The 17,480-nt window shown below is 45.6% G+C and overlaps 1 protein-coding gene across 1 annotated transcript in view; it reads right to left on the bottom strand.

The window, feature by feature from the left end:
- The window catches only part of USP25 (ubiquitin specific peptidase 25), a 200,803-nt gene that overhangs the window by 104,516 nt on the left and 78,807 nt on the right, over nucleotides 1-17,480 (bottom strand). Inside the window, exons 6-7 of the mRNA XM_040338805.1 lie at nucleotides 7,688-7,774; nucleotides 1,327-1,464 (exon numbers count right to left, since the gene is read on the bottom strand). Of these exons, the coding sequence (XP_040194739.1) occupies nucleotides 1,327-1,464; nucleotides 7,688-7,774 (225 nt within the window). The remainder of the gene's footprint in view (nucleotides 1-1,326; nucleotides 1,465-7,687; nucleotides 7,775-17,480) is intronic.

Raw genomic sequence — 17,480 nt, 5'->3', positions numbered from 1 at the left:
GATTTAAATAAAAAACCTCTTAGTATAAACAAGAAAGAAATAGTAGTACCATCATCCTAGAAGTCATTTAGAATAGAATTAGGACTAGAGGGACCCCAAAGACCCAGGAGACCAAGAAAAAGGGGGGCAAGCGGACTATATTTGTACTGTGTAGAGAGATAAACTCAAGGAGTAGAAAAAGTAAAAGATATATATCAATTTATTAACATGATATCAAAAAGAGACAAACATGGTCATAAAATACATCAAAACAAAATAATATCAAGCAATAAACATATTGCGAGACCAACCATACAGGTCACTGAGCCAAGATGGTCCCCAGATAGAGGATGAAGCACTATTGGCAGCACAGGTGGGCACGGATAGGTGGCACTGGCGGGCAACTGAGGCAGGGGCCGATGTCCCTATAACAGACGCTGGTTACTTGCTTTCTGAATCTCTCCTCACGCTGCTCGCAAGGAGGAAAAAAAAAAAATCAGATAACCACCCCACTGTGATTGGCCCTTTACCCTGTTCTGTGATCAGCCAAGTTGGAAGGACACGCATGTCACAGAGCGTGCTCCTGTGATCACCAGAGGGTGAGTCTATTGATGCCCTCCCAGCACTGGAAGCCCGCGCTTTAGCTGTCATTCAACTATATCGATTAACCAACTGTATTAGGTGGTTAAACTAAAAAAAAAAAAAATATGTGATCCATACAGGATTGGGCTAAAGGAGGTTAAAGCCAAAGTCACAAAAATAGAGGTCAGGCAGACACTGTACCAACAACCATCATGTGATTATTGTTAAAGACAGGGATGCGCCAATACCGAGTATTTTCACGAGTACTTGTGAAAATGCTCCAGATACCAAACACTTGGGAGAGCTTGCCACAGTTACTGACTCAGGTTATACCTTTGCCAAGGGGTCCCCTGAGTTGTAGTTCTCTAAATTCTGCATTCAAGAGGGTGGCTGCACCCTGAAGATGCAGAAGAGTTAGACGTCTTCTATTGTAATTCTGTTCGTTTTGGATTATCCCAAGGAATACTAGCACCCCAGCCAATTTAAACCAGCAAATAAACTGCAAAATAGACATGAACAGCCTGTTTTCTGACTTGGGTGACTGCACTGCTGTGTGCCTGGCTGCCACGTGTCTTATAGGGAATGGAACCTGGGATCAAACAGCCGGGCCAGTCTGGGGTCTGTGCTACACAACAATACATAGAAATAAATTAGACTTCAGTGGTACTGTAGTTCTCTCTCCTCTTGCTTTCAGAGGGATAGCACCATTTTAAAAACAATAACCTGCAGAGAGCACAGAAAGAATAATATGTGGCCAGAAGTTACCTGCTGAGAGTCATTTGACTTGAAGGCATCCTTTAGAATCTCTACTGCTCTAGAAGGATCGACATATTTTCTCTTCGAACTGACCAACAGTGAGAAGAGATATCTCAGCTCACGCATGAAAGGCAGGTTTCTGTGTTCCTGTGGAGTGCGGATTAAAAAAAAAAAAAAAAAAAAAAAAAAAAAAAAGAAAGAGAGAGAAGGACAGCTTAAAAAAATGTCAGTTGTTATGCAAACAAGCATAATACATGGTAGATTCCTAGCAATCACTTTGTACCTACTTTCCCACTTTTTTTTAAGTACGGTATTTAAAGACGAGATGACACATCAAAGACTTAGATGTTAAAATATCTTCAATACAGACATTTATGATCATAATGGCTATATATGCATGTTTATACATTGCACAGAAATCCCTGGAACAACCATATTCTTAGGCAAATGGCGATCATTCCAGAACATCCATTTTACTTTGATGTTTTTACTGTGCTGGAAACCAGTATAAAAGATAACAGTTTAATTTTCTCATTTGTTTCTCGCTGTGCAGCTGTGTCTCAGAAGAAGTACAAAGACCCTGTTGCCAAACAGACAATTTCAATAAAAATCTTCCCATAAGAATATACAGCAGGGTTTGACAGAGCCAGAAAACGCACCCGGTCCCGACGAGCTTGCGCGCAGAAGCGAACACATACGTGAGCAGCGCCGGCATATGTAAACGGTGTTCAAACCACACGTGAGGTATCACCGCGAATTGGTAGAGCGAGAGCAATAATTCTAGCCCTAGACCTCCTCTGCAACTCAAAACATGCAACCTGTATATTTTTTTTAAACGTCGCCTATGAAGATTTTAAAGGTTAAAAGTTTGTCTGCATTCCACGAGCGGACGCAATTTTGAAGCGTGACATGTCGGGTATGAATTTACTCGGCGCAACATTATCTTTCATAATATTAAAAAAAATGGGGATAACTTTACTGTTGTCTTATTTTTTTATTTAAAAGAGTGGAATTTTTTCCCAAAAAAGTGTGCTTGTAAGACCGCTGCGCAAATACGGCGTGACAGAAAGTTTTGCAACGATCGCCATTTTATTCTCTAGGGTGTTAGGATAAAAAATATATATAATGTTTGGGGGTTCTAATTAGAGGGAAGAAGATGGCAGTGAAAATAGTGAAAAATTACATTAGAATTGCTGTTTAACTTGTAATGCTTAACTTGTAATACCAACGGCCACCACCAGATGGCGCCAGCTCACACATCTGGTGGTAACAACTTGTAATACCAACGGCTCACCACCAGATGGCTCACCACCAGCTCACAAAAAAAAATGTTTTGCCCACCTTCCAAGACAAGTCGCCAGGACACTATTTCTAGTCGCCCTGGCGACCGGGATTTGTCGAGCCCTGATATACAGTATATGCATTTTAAAAAAAAATGTTGTTATACAGGTTATTCCCCTGTACAAGCCTGCCTTGTATAGACATCCAAAAGCCCTGAGTGCTGACATCTTCGACATGGTGAAATACGTCAGTGTGTGATGAACCGTGCCAAACGGAGCGACGTGCTGACGTCACCACGTTTCTCCGATGCCAGAAGGATGGCCGTTGTGTATTGGCCAGTCGGCTTGCATTTTTCTAAATAATTTTTAATGCTTCTTAGATGTAAGTGCAATCTTTTTTGTTTTATTAAAGTTTTGTGCGTTTTTGGCGAGCCTTATATTTTTTGGGGAACTTCAATGAGTGTGAAATCTTGAGGGTGGATTCTGTGCCATACAGGTTCTGTGGAGGGTTCCAGCCGAGATCGTTGTTGACCCTTTTGCCTTGGGAACCTGAGTGTGGTGGGAGTTGCCATCTCCATACCCCTCCTGGATGGATAAAGGCCTGGTTGGGTATGAGCCACAAGTGTTCCTGGCCTCCTGTTATAGGAGGTCCATATAAGCTGGTAAGCGAGCACTTTAAATGGCGGAGGTCAGATTTCAATTGGGGTGTTTGTTTTTTCACTATTTGCACTGGTGATTTAGGAATTAACGATAGCCCAACAGGGCTGGTCATTTCAAATGAGGACTATTTTTTTACAACCCCCTTTAAAGTTAGACTAAGACAAGCAAATAGCATTTTGAGACGGCCACAATCATCTGAGCCATTTTGGCTGGGGGTTAGTCAGCATGCTCGCCCCCTCCCTTGGGACTACATCCCTGCGGGGAGAGGCTGTGAACAAAGCCTCTCCCCACAGGGATGTAGTCCCAAAAGAGGGGGCGAGCACGCTGACTAACCCCCAGGCAGAACAGCTCGGATGATTGTGGTCGTTTCAAAATGCTATTTGCTTGTCTTAGTCTAACCTCAAAAGGGGGTTGTAAAAGCTTACAGAGGAGGAACAGGAAGTGAGAGATCCAGACAAAGTAAAAAAACATTTAGAAGGGAAATCGAAGGAAAAAGGTAAGTGATCCAACAATGCTCTAGCTTAAAGGAGCATATTTAGAAAATAAAAAAACTAGCCTTTACAACCCCTTTAATGTACAGAAAACCAGTATTCAGATTTTTTTTTTTTCCTGACAGTTTAACACCATCAACAAGATCTCATTTATCTGAAGGTCAAAACACTTAGTTAAAGCGGGAGTTCACCCTAAAAAAATGTTTTAAGATTAGATTGAGGCTCATTTTGTCTAGGGGAATCGACTAGTTTTTTTAAAAACGAAGCAGTACTTACCGTTTTAGAGAGCGATCTTCTCCGCCGCTTCCGGGTATGGTCTTCAGGGCTGGGCGTTCCTTCTTGATTGACAGGCTTCCGACGGTCACATCTATCGCGTCGCCGGAAGAAGCCGAACGTCGGTGCGGCTCTATACGGCGCCTGCGCACCGACGTTCGGCTACTTTCGGAAAATCGTGACACGATAGATGCGACCGTTGGAAGCCTGTCGGAAGACTGTCAATCAAGAAGGAACGCCCAGTCCCGCAGCCCATACCCGGAAGCGACGTAGAAGATGTATCTCTAAACCGGTAAGTACGGCTTCGATTTAAAAAAAACTACCCTAGACAAAATGAGCATGAACCTAATCTTAAAAATTGTCATTTCCGGGAGAACCTCCACTTTAATGCTTTACTTTTACATGAACAAATTTGACTGCTTATTTAGGCAAAAGCTGCTTGCACGGTTAAATGGCTTAAAGATGAAGTAAAAACAACAGTAGATAGAACATATACAGCACTCCTGTGTAAAATTCAATACTGTGTAAATGTCTTTTATAGCCAACATCTCATTTGCCTTTACTCTCCTTAAAGCTTGCCAACAGCTCCTGATTTCATTGTAAGACTCACAGCAGTGGCTGTGCAATGGTCTATAGCAACAAACATCAGTGGCGGGTAATGATGCTTTGAATGGGATTAACCATTTTAAATGTTGCGGTTATCACTTCCTGTGTGTCGTACTGCAAGAACAAATTGGGTTTTCTATACTGAGCCAAAAATCTACAAGATTTACCCCAAAAAGTCAAAAGCAAAAATAACCCATCAATATGAAAACACTATCAGTATGATATTGGGTACCTTTGACGCTAAAAAAAATCAGCTAAAGGCTCCTGCCTCAGTCTAAACAAGTACCAAATTCAGGTACCATGTGATGCAGAAGCCTAAAAGTACCAAATACCATAACCTTTCCTGAACTGAGTCTCCGTTATTTGTATCTCCAACGTTTCCTCTCGTAGACACTGGCAGCTCACGGTGAGATGGTCCCAGTAACAGAGGCAGTGCTGCCATTGCACAAAGCAGTGGCCAGGACTAGGTAAGACCAGGTGATGATTGATAAGCTACAGGCATTTGTGAATTAAAAGTGATAATGCTGGTAGGCACCAACACCCTCAACAGTGTCTTCTTGTCCCACTGCACAGCATATGTGAGAGTGGCAACACGGCTCTGAATTTAGGAGCAGTGCAGCATTGTTGTTGTCTCATCACAGGAAGCGGTTAGATTAGCTTTACTGGTAGGATCAGATATTTCTGCTGCAGCTTGGTGGAGGAGACAAACTTATACTTTAAAGGGATTCTAATGGCTTTATACATACCTAAACCCGATCTCGATCCAGCAATGTGCACAAGAGCCAAGGCTTTTCTGGGTCTCTTGCTCCTCACTGGCTGAGATGTAGCAGCATGCAGCCATTGGGTCCCACTGCTGTCAATCACAGCAAGGCAAGCGAGGAGGGAGCAGAGGGTGGGGCTAAGCCATGCGCTCTGTCTTATGAACACACTTATAGGACACAGAGCAGGGTGGGAGTGAGCACACACAAGTGCCCCCATAGCAAGTGGCTTGTTATGGGGGCACTCTGCAGGGGGGTGAGGGAACAAAGAGGAGGACTGGGGGCGCTCTGTGCAAAACCACTGAACAGTGCAGATAAGTATGTTTATTTTTATTTCATTTTTTACAAACACTTCAAGGAAAACCCAATCACTAAAATACTATATAAACTAGGGATGTACCGATACCGATACTAGTATCGATACCGAGCATTTCCTCGAGTACTTTTACACGGGGGAAACGCTCCGATGCCTCACCCGATACCTGGGCAGGCATGGGAGTTGCAAGTCTTCTTTCCCCTGTGCAGTCTTCTCCCCCCCACCCATGCAGTCTTCTCCCCCCGTAAACTGTGTTTACGATGCTTCAGTTTATGAATGGAGAGGAGCTTCTCTCCATTCTTAGCTGAGGCTGCTGAGAAAGGGGCTTGGGAATCTGTGTCCCTAGTCACTTTCTCTGTCTTATGACATTAAAAAAAAGTATCGGCGAGTCTCAGAAAAAGTGGTATCGGGACAACCCTAATATAAACCTTAAAATGGTAATTTAATTTCAAAAGTTGTTTCAATCTTTTGAATTCTACAACTTTCACCAAAAGAATACATGATGATTCTGTCATGAAGATCTTTGCTCAGGCACTTCCTGTTATGGAGTGATACCCATCTCCCAATTGTGCTCCTGCTTGGTCACTATAGTGCATGAGCACCTGCAGTAGAGCCAACTCGCATTGTGTTGGCATGGTCCACTGTTGTCACCATCAGGAGGCTGGTTCAGAGTGATGATGTGCAGCTGGTGCTGGAGGAAGTACCGATACATTGAGACAGGCTGCAAGAAGAAGCCAGAGATCAGTTGCACTGAGGCAACCAATAGCGAACACAGTATTTTATTGGGAAAAACTTGGCATTTGTTTAGGACGTACAGGGGTTGATTTACTGAAAGTGGAGAGCACAAAATCTGATGCAGCTGTGCATGATAGCCAACCAGCTTCCAACTTCAGCATGTTCAATTAAGCTTTGACAACAAACAAAAAAAACCCGGAAAGTCGATTGGCTACCATGCAAGCTGCACCAAATTTTGCACCCTTCAGTTCAAAAATCAACCCCACGGTCCTTTAGCACACTAAGACCCCTTTCACACTGGGGCAGTTTACAGGCGCTGTTGCGCTAAAAATAGCGCCTGTAAACCGACCTGAAACAGCGGCTGCTGTTCACACTGGAGGGGTGCGCTAGCACTGCCGCTCCAAAAGTCCTGCTAGATGTATCTTTGGAACAGTGAAGGCGCGGTGTGTTTACCGCTTCTTCCCATTGAAAGTAATGGGAAACCACGGCTATACCGCCAGCAATGCACCTCTACAGAGGCACATTGCCGGCGGTATTAGCCCTTTTTCGGCTGCTAGCGGGGGGTAAAACCACACCGATAGCGGCCGAATACCGCCGCAATTCCAACGCTAAAAATAGCGGCACTTCACCGCCACCGCACCTCCAGCCCGAGTGTGAAAGGGGCCTTAGCTCTGGTCACACCAGTGCAACTTGTCATGCGATTTGATAGTTTAATAATCAAATGAGAAGTCGCACCCTATAGCCCTCAATAGAAGCAGTCAAATCAGTGCAACTCCGACTCCATCAGAGTCATGCCGATTTTGTAAGTAGTTCTTGCACCACTTTTTGCGAGTTCAGGTGCGACTTGCATAGACATCTGTACATGAAGCTGCACAGATATCTTCCAAGCTCCACTGACATGCGGCTTAGAAATTGTGAAATTTTAAGTGAAGTTGCGTGATTTCAAAGCTGCATTTGGTGTGACAGACCTAAATTTTAACCATTTAAGCTTTAGGCCTGCTTTTACTCATTCATGTGAAATATCTATATAACATATTGCACATGCCTGAAGTCTATTTACTCCTGAAGTCCTTATAGTTATACTTCCTTCTGTTAATATTGCTTCTAACCATACATACTGAGTGAGGGTACCGTTCTATCCAGTCAACCATGTGATTCTATTTTATAACCTCGGTTCCCTCTTACATCTTGGCAGACAGAAAATACACAATTGTAGATTTCAGAAAGTGCACATAGACAAATATACCAGACCTTTTGGTTTCGGGGTACATCCTGAACACTTGCAGGGGGGTTGTAGTTCAAAACAAGTCTGCGAAACTCCAGCAGGTTGAAGAGGGACTGGAAAGAAATGGAGAAATCATACGAGTTAACATATTTTAATAAGAAAAAAAAAAAAAAACGCCAAAGTCAGTCTCTGACCTGGAAAGGACACTATAAAAGAGCAGAAGTACCAAGGTGCTTCAAGGGTAGAACATTTACCAATTACCAAAGTAATATACACTGAAGAGAGAGAAATCCTAGTTCAACAGGAACATCACCATTGCTCTATTCCAGCCAAATGACCATCACACAGCCGGAAGTATGTGCCATAGAGCAGGAATCTTCATATTATGGCCCTCCAACTGTTGTAGAACTACACGTCCCATGAGGCATTGTAAAACTCTGACATTCACAGACATGACTAGGCATGATGGGAATTGTAGTTCCTGAACAACTGGAGGGCTGTAGTTTGAAGACCCCTGCCATAATAGAGGATAATGCCAGTCTGTTGGTACACTTCCAGATGCAGATAGGGACCATGATCATTTTCTACAGCACTTCCCCATCATCACCTGCACACACAGGGGGTAATTGTTACCAAAGATGGGGCTGTAAAGTTACTTTCCTTACACTCCTGTTCAGCTAAAAAAGAAAAAAAAAATTCCTGAGTAAGCCAAGAGTCAAACACCAGAGGGTGTTTCACATACAGTATAAGGCTTAGTCATATCTCTACGACGAAGCCCCATGGGCGAAACGTATTAGAAGAGTGGGTCCCTAGATGAGGGCCAATGCCCTCATCTTGATCTAGTGGATATCCTTCCTAATAAATGTGGACACCAGTGATCCTTCTGTGTGCGTTGGCTTTCTTCTTAGCACTTGGTCTGTGAGCGGAGACAGCTCATAATCCCCGTCACCCGGGTTTGAAGGGGCTTGGTGAGGAGAAATTGTGTGTCCAACCATCCAAATAAGAGTCAAAGTTGAAGTGTACACAGGGCTGTGATAGCCCAGATTGGCTCAGTACTGTCCATACCAAAATGTACAGGTTATTTTCTTGGCAAGTATACACAGAGGGGTGTAGGACAGAGGAAGAGCAACCTGCCTGAATGCAGCATCTGCCATCTTCTGGCTATTCCAAGATCTCGCCAACATGTTATAAACTTCTCAACTACATCTCACTCCCCACACCCCCTCCAAAGCCATTTAATACCCAGTTTTTCCGAAAGGCATATACAGTAAATTTAGTCCCAAATTCCCCCATCTATTGTATCTAACCCTACACTATTTAAACTCTAAGCCGCCTCGAGAATGTCAGGAGGTAGACCTTTAATAGTCCTCAACAGGGCCGTTTAAAGGAATTTGGGGGCGCCAAGCAAAATGGACATGGAGGTCCCCCCCCCCCCCCCAGCTTCCTAAGGGTGGTTTGCAGGCGCTATTTTTAACGCTATAGTGCCTGCAATAAGCTCCAGTGTGAAAGGGGTCTTATTGCTTCTTTTTTGAATCAGTAGAGTCTACTGTAGAGTATTTTCTCTGCTAAATATTACCCGATTCAAAAAAGAAGCAATAAGATGGAAATGGGATGGTAAAGAAAGAAAATGGAAAGAAAGCTATGGTAATTAAAGCGGTTGTAAACCGCATAAACTTTTTTTTATTTTTTTTAAAACCTGCAAGGCAAAAGGTATAATCGGCTAGTATGCACCGCATACTAGCCGATTATGAAATACTTGCCTCGGAACGAGGTGAACACCACTTACCTGGTCCACGCCGAGCAGGATGTCATCTTGCTCCGGCGTGTCTTCCGGGTATCGCCGCTTCAGTGCTGCGATTGGCTGGAGCGGCGATGACGTCACTCCCGCGTGCGCGCGGGAGATTAAAAATCGGCAGGGTCCGGCGGATGCCGGTCCTATCGCCGTGGATTTCCCCCTGCACATGCGCCACCCGCATTGCGAGGGGAATATCTCCTAAACCGTGCAGGTTTAGGAGATATTCTCCTTACCTACAGGTAAGCCTTATTATAGGCTTACCTGTAGGTAAAAGTCAAAATAGTGGGTTTACAACCACTTTAATTGTTTTGTTTATCATACGTAACACAATATCCAAGTAGGGTTATTATGGTCAGCTACCATATTTTTACTACTAAATGGGTCTTGATGACTGCCCCCCCCCTCCCCTTACTCCCCCCTAACTACCGCGTTCCGTGCGGCAGGAGATTCAGTTTGTTGTTCCTGGCCGGATGGCCGGGCTGAAAGGAAGTGAGCACAGAGCACTCAGTGTGTGCACTGCCTGTCAGTTCGGCCGGGAACAACAAACTGAATCTCCTGTACCGCGTGGACTGCAGCTTATAGGACGCAGCGGCGCGGCAAGGGCGAAGCTGAAGTTTTGTTTCTTAGTTTTATGTAATTCATGTGTATCCACAGTATCCCCATTACTTAAAGACAGGTGCTTCTGCTAAAAATCCTTCCTACTGTGCCTCTTCAAGCCGCTGGACACTTTGGCCCGCCCTGCTGGGGCCCCAGGCCATCTCGGGGCCCCAAGCAATTGCTTGGTTTGCCTGTCTTGTTGCGATGGGCCTGGTCCTCAATTGAGACTTAACAAGATCAAGTGAATTAATAGTAAGTGTACTACTTCTGGTTAGAAATTGATTCCCATCAAATTGCAAACCTCCACCAGCAAGAAAAATTGCTTTAAAAAAGCATTATTTTTTTTCTGCAATATATACCCATAGAGAGAGTACTAAAACGATTTGAGGGCAGACTCGTCACTTTTCTACGTTTTTTATTTATGGCCGCCCTAAAAGTGACAGCGCCCTTACTAATCCAGCTATTGGAGCATGCCAAGTTCTGACCAATCTGTAGATTCACAAATTATAAAGACTGACAATCTTATGAGTATAAGGTATAACGAGTATGGGAGCTTCCATCAGAAGGCCGACTGGCTGGATGAAAATTAGCAACTTTAACCACTTGGGATTCGCCTGCCGTCAATTGACGGCTACAGTGCGGATCCCAATCGCCAAACTGCCGTCAATTGACGTCCGCCCCTTAGGGCGGTCCCCGCGCGCGCTCCAGAGCGCGCTGCGGGGAAAATCTGTGTTGGCCGTGTCCCTCGGACACAGCCAATTACAGATCGCCGCGAACGGCCAATCAGAGTGGCCGTTCGCGAGGCGATCTGTGCGGCCAATGAGAGAGGATCTCATATGTAAACATATGAGATCATCTCTCATTGCCGTTTTACACAGAGACAGCGGTGCTGTCTCTGGAGAGGAGACGGATCTGTGTCTCTTGTACATAGAGACACAGATCGGTCACCCCCCCAGTCACCCCCCCCTCCACCTACAGTTAGAACACTAAGCAGGGATACATTTAACCCCTTCCTCACCCCCTAGTGTTAACCCCTTCAATGCCAGTCACATTTATACTGTAATTAGTGCATATTTATAGCACTGATCGCAGTATAAATGTGAATGGCGCCAAAAATGTGTCCGATGTGTCCGCCATAACGTCGCAGTCCCATTAAAAATCGCAGATCGCCGCCATTTCTAGTAAAAAAAAATAATTAAAAAAAAATAATTCTGTCCCCTATTTTGTAAGCGCTATAACTTTTGCGCAAACCAGTCGCTTATTGCGATTTTTTTTTTTTTTTTACCAAAAATATGTAGAAGAATACGTATCGGCCTAAACTGAGAAAAAAAAATGTTTTTTTTTTTTTAAATTGGGATATTTATTATAGCAAGAAGTAAAAAATATTGTATTTTTTTCAAAATTGTCTCACTTTTTTGTTTATAGCGCAAAAAATAAAAACCGCACAGGCGATCAAATACCACCAAAAGAAAGCTCTACTTGTGGGGAAAAAAGGACATCAATTTTGTTTGGGAGCCACGTCGCACGACCGCGCAATTGTTAGTTAAAGCGATGCAGTGCCGAAAGCTGAAATTTCACCTGGGCAGGAGGGGGGTATATGTGCCCAGTAAGCAAGTGGTTAAGAAGTCTACTTCCATTTCTAGAACAGACTGAAAATTAAACAATGTGGGCTCACAAAAGGTCTGTGTGACCGCTCCTGTAGTGCAAATATGGGCAACAAACATTAGTCCGTAAAAGTCTATATAATCCTAAAGTGCACTTACGGCAGCCATCCTAGAGTAAGCCAACTCTGTTTGCATAAAAGAAGAAGGAAGTGCCTCCTAAGTGCAGGATTAAAGCAACACTTAATAGGTCCGAGTCTGCAGCCCAGGAAGCAGACAGGTCATGTCTGATGAGCTGAGGGGAGTCTGGAATCTGGACCCTTATGGCCTGTGTGTTTTATTCACATTTCCACATCTAGAAGAAGCAGTAAGCTCAGAGTGCATAGCCTTGCTTTTACACTGAACTCTCCCAGATTGTGATGCCCGCATGTGGCCCCAGGGACATCCTGATGTCCACACAGAATTCCGGGACTCTTCCTTCCATCTGCGGGTGACACTACACGCCTGCAAGATTTAAATAAGTGGCAGTGCCCCTTCATTGTGATGAGCCTTTACCTTCGCATAATCCTGTGAGTGTTTTAACTGAACTATTAAATGTTGTTTTAACCACTTCCATACCAGGCACTTACGCACCTTCCCGCCCAAGCCGATTTTCAGCTTTCAGCACTGTCGCACTTTGAATAGCAGCACTCATGGGCGGCACTGATGGGCACTCATTGGCGGCACTCATGGGCGGCACTCATGGGCGGCACTCATGGGCGGCACAGATGGGCACTCATGGGCGGCACAGATGGGCACTCATGGGCGGCACAGATGGGCACTCATGGGCGGCACAGATGGGCACTCATGGGCGGCACAGATGGGCACTCATGGGCGGCACAGATGGGCACTCATGGGCGGCACAGATGGGCACTCATGGGCGGCACAGATGGGCACTCATGGGCGGCACAGATGGGCACTCATGGGCGGCACAGATGGGCACTCATGGGCGGCACAGATGGGCACTCATGGGCGGCACAGATGGATACTTATGGGCGGCACAGATGGGCACTGGGCATGGATGGACACTGTGGGGTGGCACTGATGGACACTGTGGGGTGGCACTGATGGACACTGTGGGGTGGCACTGATGGACACTGTGGGGTGGCACTGATGGACACTGTGGGGTGGCACTGATGGACACTGTGGGGTGGCACTGATGGACACTGTGGGGTGGCACTGATGGACACTGTGGGGTGGCACTGATGGACACTGTGGGGTGGCACTGATGGACACTGTGGGGTGGCACTGATGGACACTGTGGGGTGGCACTGATTTACCCATGTTGCCAGTCAGTGCCCATTTGTGGGCACTGATTGGCATCTTTTTTATTGCTTTTTTTCCCAGACTTTTTTTTTTTTCAATACTTTTTTTTTTTTTGCCCTTCCCTGGTGGTCCAGGGTGGGCATCCCTGGTGGTCCAGTGTGGCGATCCGAGGGGGGGCTGCGCTGATAAACAATCAGCGCGAACCCCCCCTGTCAGGAGAGCCGCCGATCGGCTCTCCTCTACTCGCGTCTGTCAGACGCGAGTGAGGAAGAGCCATCAACGGCTCTTCCTGTTTACATCGTGATCAGCCGTGGTTGGATACGGCTAATCACGTGGTAAAGAATCTCCGTGAGAGACTCTTTACCGAGATCGGTGTTGCGGGGTGTCAGACTGACACCCTGCAACAATGATCGCCGCGATGCGCGCCCCCGGAGGGATTTTTCCCCTTCCTGACCGGAACCATTTTTTTGCGATACAGCACTGCGTTGCTTTAACTGACAATTTCGCAGTCGTGCGACATTGTACCCAAACAGAATGTATGTTTTTTTTCCCCATTCCCTTTCTTTTGGTGGCATTTGATCACCTCTGTGGTTTTTATTTTTTGCACTTTGGATAAAAAAAAAAAAAAAAAAAAACTTGAGAAAACACAATTTTTTACTTTTTGCTATAATAAATATCCCAATAAAAAATGTCTTCCTCAGTTTAGGCCGATATATATTCTTGTACATAATTCTGGTAAAAATCGCAATAAGCGTATATTGATTGGTTTGCACAAAAGTTATAGCGTCTACAAAATAGGGGATAGATTTATGGCATTTTTATTGTTTGTAATAGCAATTGCGGCGATCTGCGATTTTTATCAGGATTGCAGTGGACAACTTGGGACACTTTTGACACTATTTTGGAACCATTGACATTCATACAGCGATTAGAGCTTTAAAGCGGGAGTTCACCCGAAAAAAAACATTTTAACATTAGATTGATACTCATTTTGTCAAGGGGAATCGGGTAGTTTTTTTTTTAAATCGAAGCAGTACTTACCGTTTTAGAGAGCGATCTTCTCCGCCGCTTCCAGGTATGGTCTTCGGGACTGGGCGTTCCTATTTGATTGACAGGCTTCCGACGGTCACATACAAACGCGTCACGAGTAGCCGAAAGAAGCCGAACGTCGGTGCGGCTCTATACGGCGCCTGCGCACCGACGTTCGGCTACTTTCGGAAAATCGTGACGCGATGTATGCGACCGTCGGAAGCCTGTCAATCAAGTAGGAACGCCCAGTCCCGCAGCCCATACCCGGAAGCGGCGGAGAAGATGCATCTCTAAAAAACGGTAAGTACTGCTTCGATTGTAAAAAATTCCCCTTGACATAACGAGCCTCAATTTAATGTTAAAAAAAAAAAGATTTTTGGGTGAACCTCCACTTTAAATAGCCACCGATTACTGTATAAAATGTAATTGGCAGGGAAGGCGTTAACACTAGGGGGCGATCAAGGGGTTAACTGTGTTCCCTGTGTGTTCTAACTGTAGGGGGAGGAGACTGACTAGGGAAGGTGACTGATCGGTGTTCCTATATACTAGGAACACACAATCTGTCTTCTCTCCCCTGACAGGACATGGATGTGTGTGTTTACACTCGCACGCCTCCCCGTTCCAATCGCGAGTACGCCGGTGGATATCGCGGCCACCGCGCACGGGCTCCTCATTAACACGGCGGGCGCGCGCCCCCTAATCCCCTTAAAGCGGCTGCCGTACAGCTTTATATATATGTATACACACACACTTTTTTATATCTTAACAATACAGCCCCAGTGTGTCCTCATTTCGTACAATGCTGTGGAAGATGTAGGAACTAGATTAACCGACAATAACTACATCCCACAGTGCCTCAGCCTAAGGTAAAGTACTGCGCGCTTTGGGATGTCTGAAGCCAGATGTCAGTTTCATGTATCACTGTCATTTAGCAGCGCTCTCTGTTGATGTTACAAGAGCTGAGAGATCGTGCATTCTAAAATATAAGCCACGAAAAAAACAGATTCCTTCGGCTGAAGTCAGACTCAACAACACGGGCATCGTAAGTAAACAAGCTTGTCTCAACAGCTGACGGCAGTGTCAATGATTCGCCATCTGTTACAATCTGTTAAAAGACTTGTGGCAACTTTGATCGCAGAGGAGTAGAGCCATTCATTGTAAACAAATAATCATTTTAGATAAACAGATTGCCGTGCGCGCTCACGGCAGATTGTAAGGCCCCATGCACAAAGACGTTCTTCATGCCCAAATTCTTTTTTCTATTAATTATTTTAATACTTGAGGAGAACAAAAGATTTTATATTTGTTAAACAGCACTTAACCACCTTGTTCCCTCATGCTTAAACAGACTATTTAGAAAAAAATAGCCCAATGGGAAATGTACAAAGCTTGCTTGTTGTCATGAGGAAACCATAGAAGATAACGTAACTATGCCAACATACTACAGACAACAGCCTCAAACTGCAACCCACATCCCGGATCCTATGCCGACATACTACAGACAACAGCCTCAAACTGGAACTTCAGATCCGTATGGCAGGAGGCAGGATCAGAACGCGGCCTTCATAAGCCTGCACAGGAATATCCGCGCAATGAATCCTTCCGGCACACACAGATGTGACGGGTTGGGAAATCATGGCAAACAGCAGTAACACTCATCTGCCAATCAGACTTCAGTTTACGAAAGCTGGATTGCTGATGAATTCTGACTGGTTGCCATCAATGTCTCACACTTTAGGCTAGGCTTCTCAACCAGTGTTCCATGGGACCCTAGGGTACCTTCAGAGTATAAATATCAAACACAAGCTCTGCAGGTCAAATCCGGCCCTGCCAGGCCTCATCATGTGGCCCTTCCACCCAGTTCTGCAGCCGGATCATGCGGGAACTCCATTCCGCCACCTCCAGCCCTGATCCACCGCTGGAGACAGCTTTGCTTTCGGTGCCTTCCGGATGTAACAGATCCCTCAGAGCGGCACGGCGGGGACAGCTCTCCAGAATCGGTATGCGAGAACAATCTCCCTGCAAGGCAGCACCGCCTACACAGGAAGGTATAACAGAGCCAAATACACAAGTAGTAGAGAGCGCTGCCTACACAGGAAGGTATAACAGAGCCAGATACATGGGTAGTAGAGCGCTGCCTACACAGGAAGGTATAACAGAGCCAAATACACAGGAAGGTATAACAGAGCCAAATACACAAGTAGTAGAGAGCGCTGCCTACACAGGAATGTATAACAGAGCCAGATACACGGGTAGTAGAGCGCTGCCTACACAGGAAGGTAGAACAGAGCCAGATACACGGGTAGTAGAGAGCGCTGCCTACACAGGAAGGTATAACAGAGCCAAATACACAAGTAGTAGAGAGCGTCACCTACACAGGAAGGTATAACAGAGCCAGATACACGGGTAGTAGAGCGCTGCCTACACAGGAAGGTAGAACAGAGCCAGATACACGGGTAGTAGAGAGCGCTGCCTACACAGGAAGGTGGAACAGAGCCAGATACACGGGTAGTAGAGAGCGCTGCCTACACAGGAAGGTGGAACAGAGCAAGATACACGGGTAGTAGAGAGCGCTGCCTACACAGGAAGGTGGAACAGAGCCAAATACACAAGTAGTAGAGAGCGTCGCCTACACAGGAAGGTATAACAGAGCCAGATACACGGGTAGTAGAGCGCTGCCTACACAGGAAGGTATAACAGAGCCAGATACACGGGTAGTAGAGAGCGCTGCCTACACAGGAAGGTATAACAGAGCCAGATACACAGGTAGTAGAGAGCGCTGTTTTACACAGGAAGGTATAACAGAGCCAAATACACAAGTAGTAGAGAGCGCTGCCTACACAGGAAGGTATAACAGAGCCAGATACACGGGTAGTAGAGAGCGCTGCCTACACAGGAAGGTATAACAGAGCCAGATACATGGGTAGTAGAGAGCGCTGCCTACACAGGAAGGTATAACAGAGCCAAATACACAAGTAGTAGAGAGCGCTGTTTTACACAGGAAGGTATAACAGAGCCAAATACACAAGTAGTAGAGAGCGCTGCCTACACAGGAAGGTATAACAGAGCCAGATACACGGGTAGTAGAGAGCGCTGCCTACACAGGAAGGTATAACAGAGCCAGATACATGGGTAGTAGAGAGCGCTGCCTACACAGGAAAGTATAACAGAGCCAGATACATGGGTAGTAGAGAGCGCTGCCTACACAGGAAAGTATAACAGAGCCAGATACACAGGTAGTAGAGAGCACTGCCTACACAGGAAGGTATAACAGAGCCAGATACACGGGTAGTAGAGAGCGCTGCCTACACAGGAAGGTATAACAGAGCCAGATACACGGGTAGTAGAGAGCGCTGCCTACACAGGAATGTATAACAGAGCCAGATACATGGGTAGTAGAGAGCGCTGCCTACACAGGAAAGTATAACAGAGCCAGATACATGGGTAGTAGAGCGCTGCCTACACAGGAAGGTATAACAGAGCCAGATACAT

Source organism: Rana temporaria, chromosome 2 (genome assembly GCF_905171775.1).
Source record: "Rana temporaria chromosome 2, aRanTem1.1, whole genome shotgun sequence".
Lineage (NCBI taxonomy): Eukaryota > Metazoa > Chordata > Amphibia > Anura > Ranidae > Rana > Rana temporaria.
The sequence above is the reverse complement of the archived record's forward strand: the minus strand, read 5'-3'. Positions and strand labels throughout refer to the sequence as shown.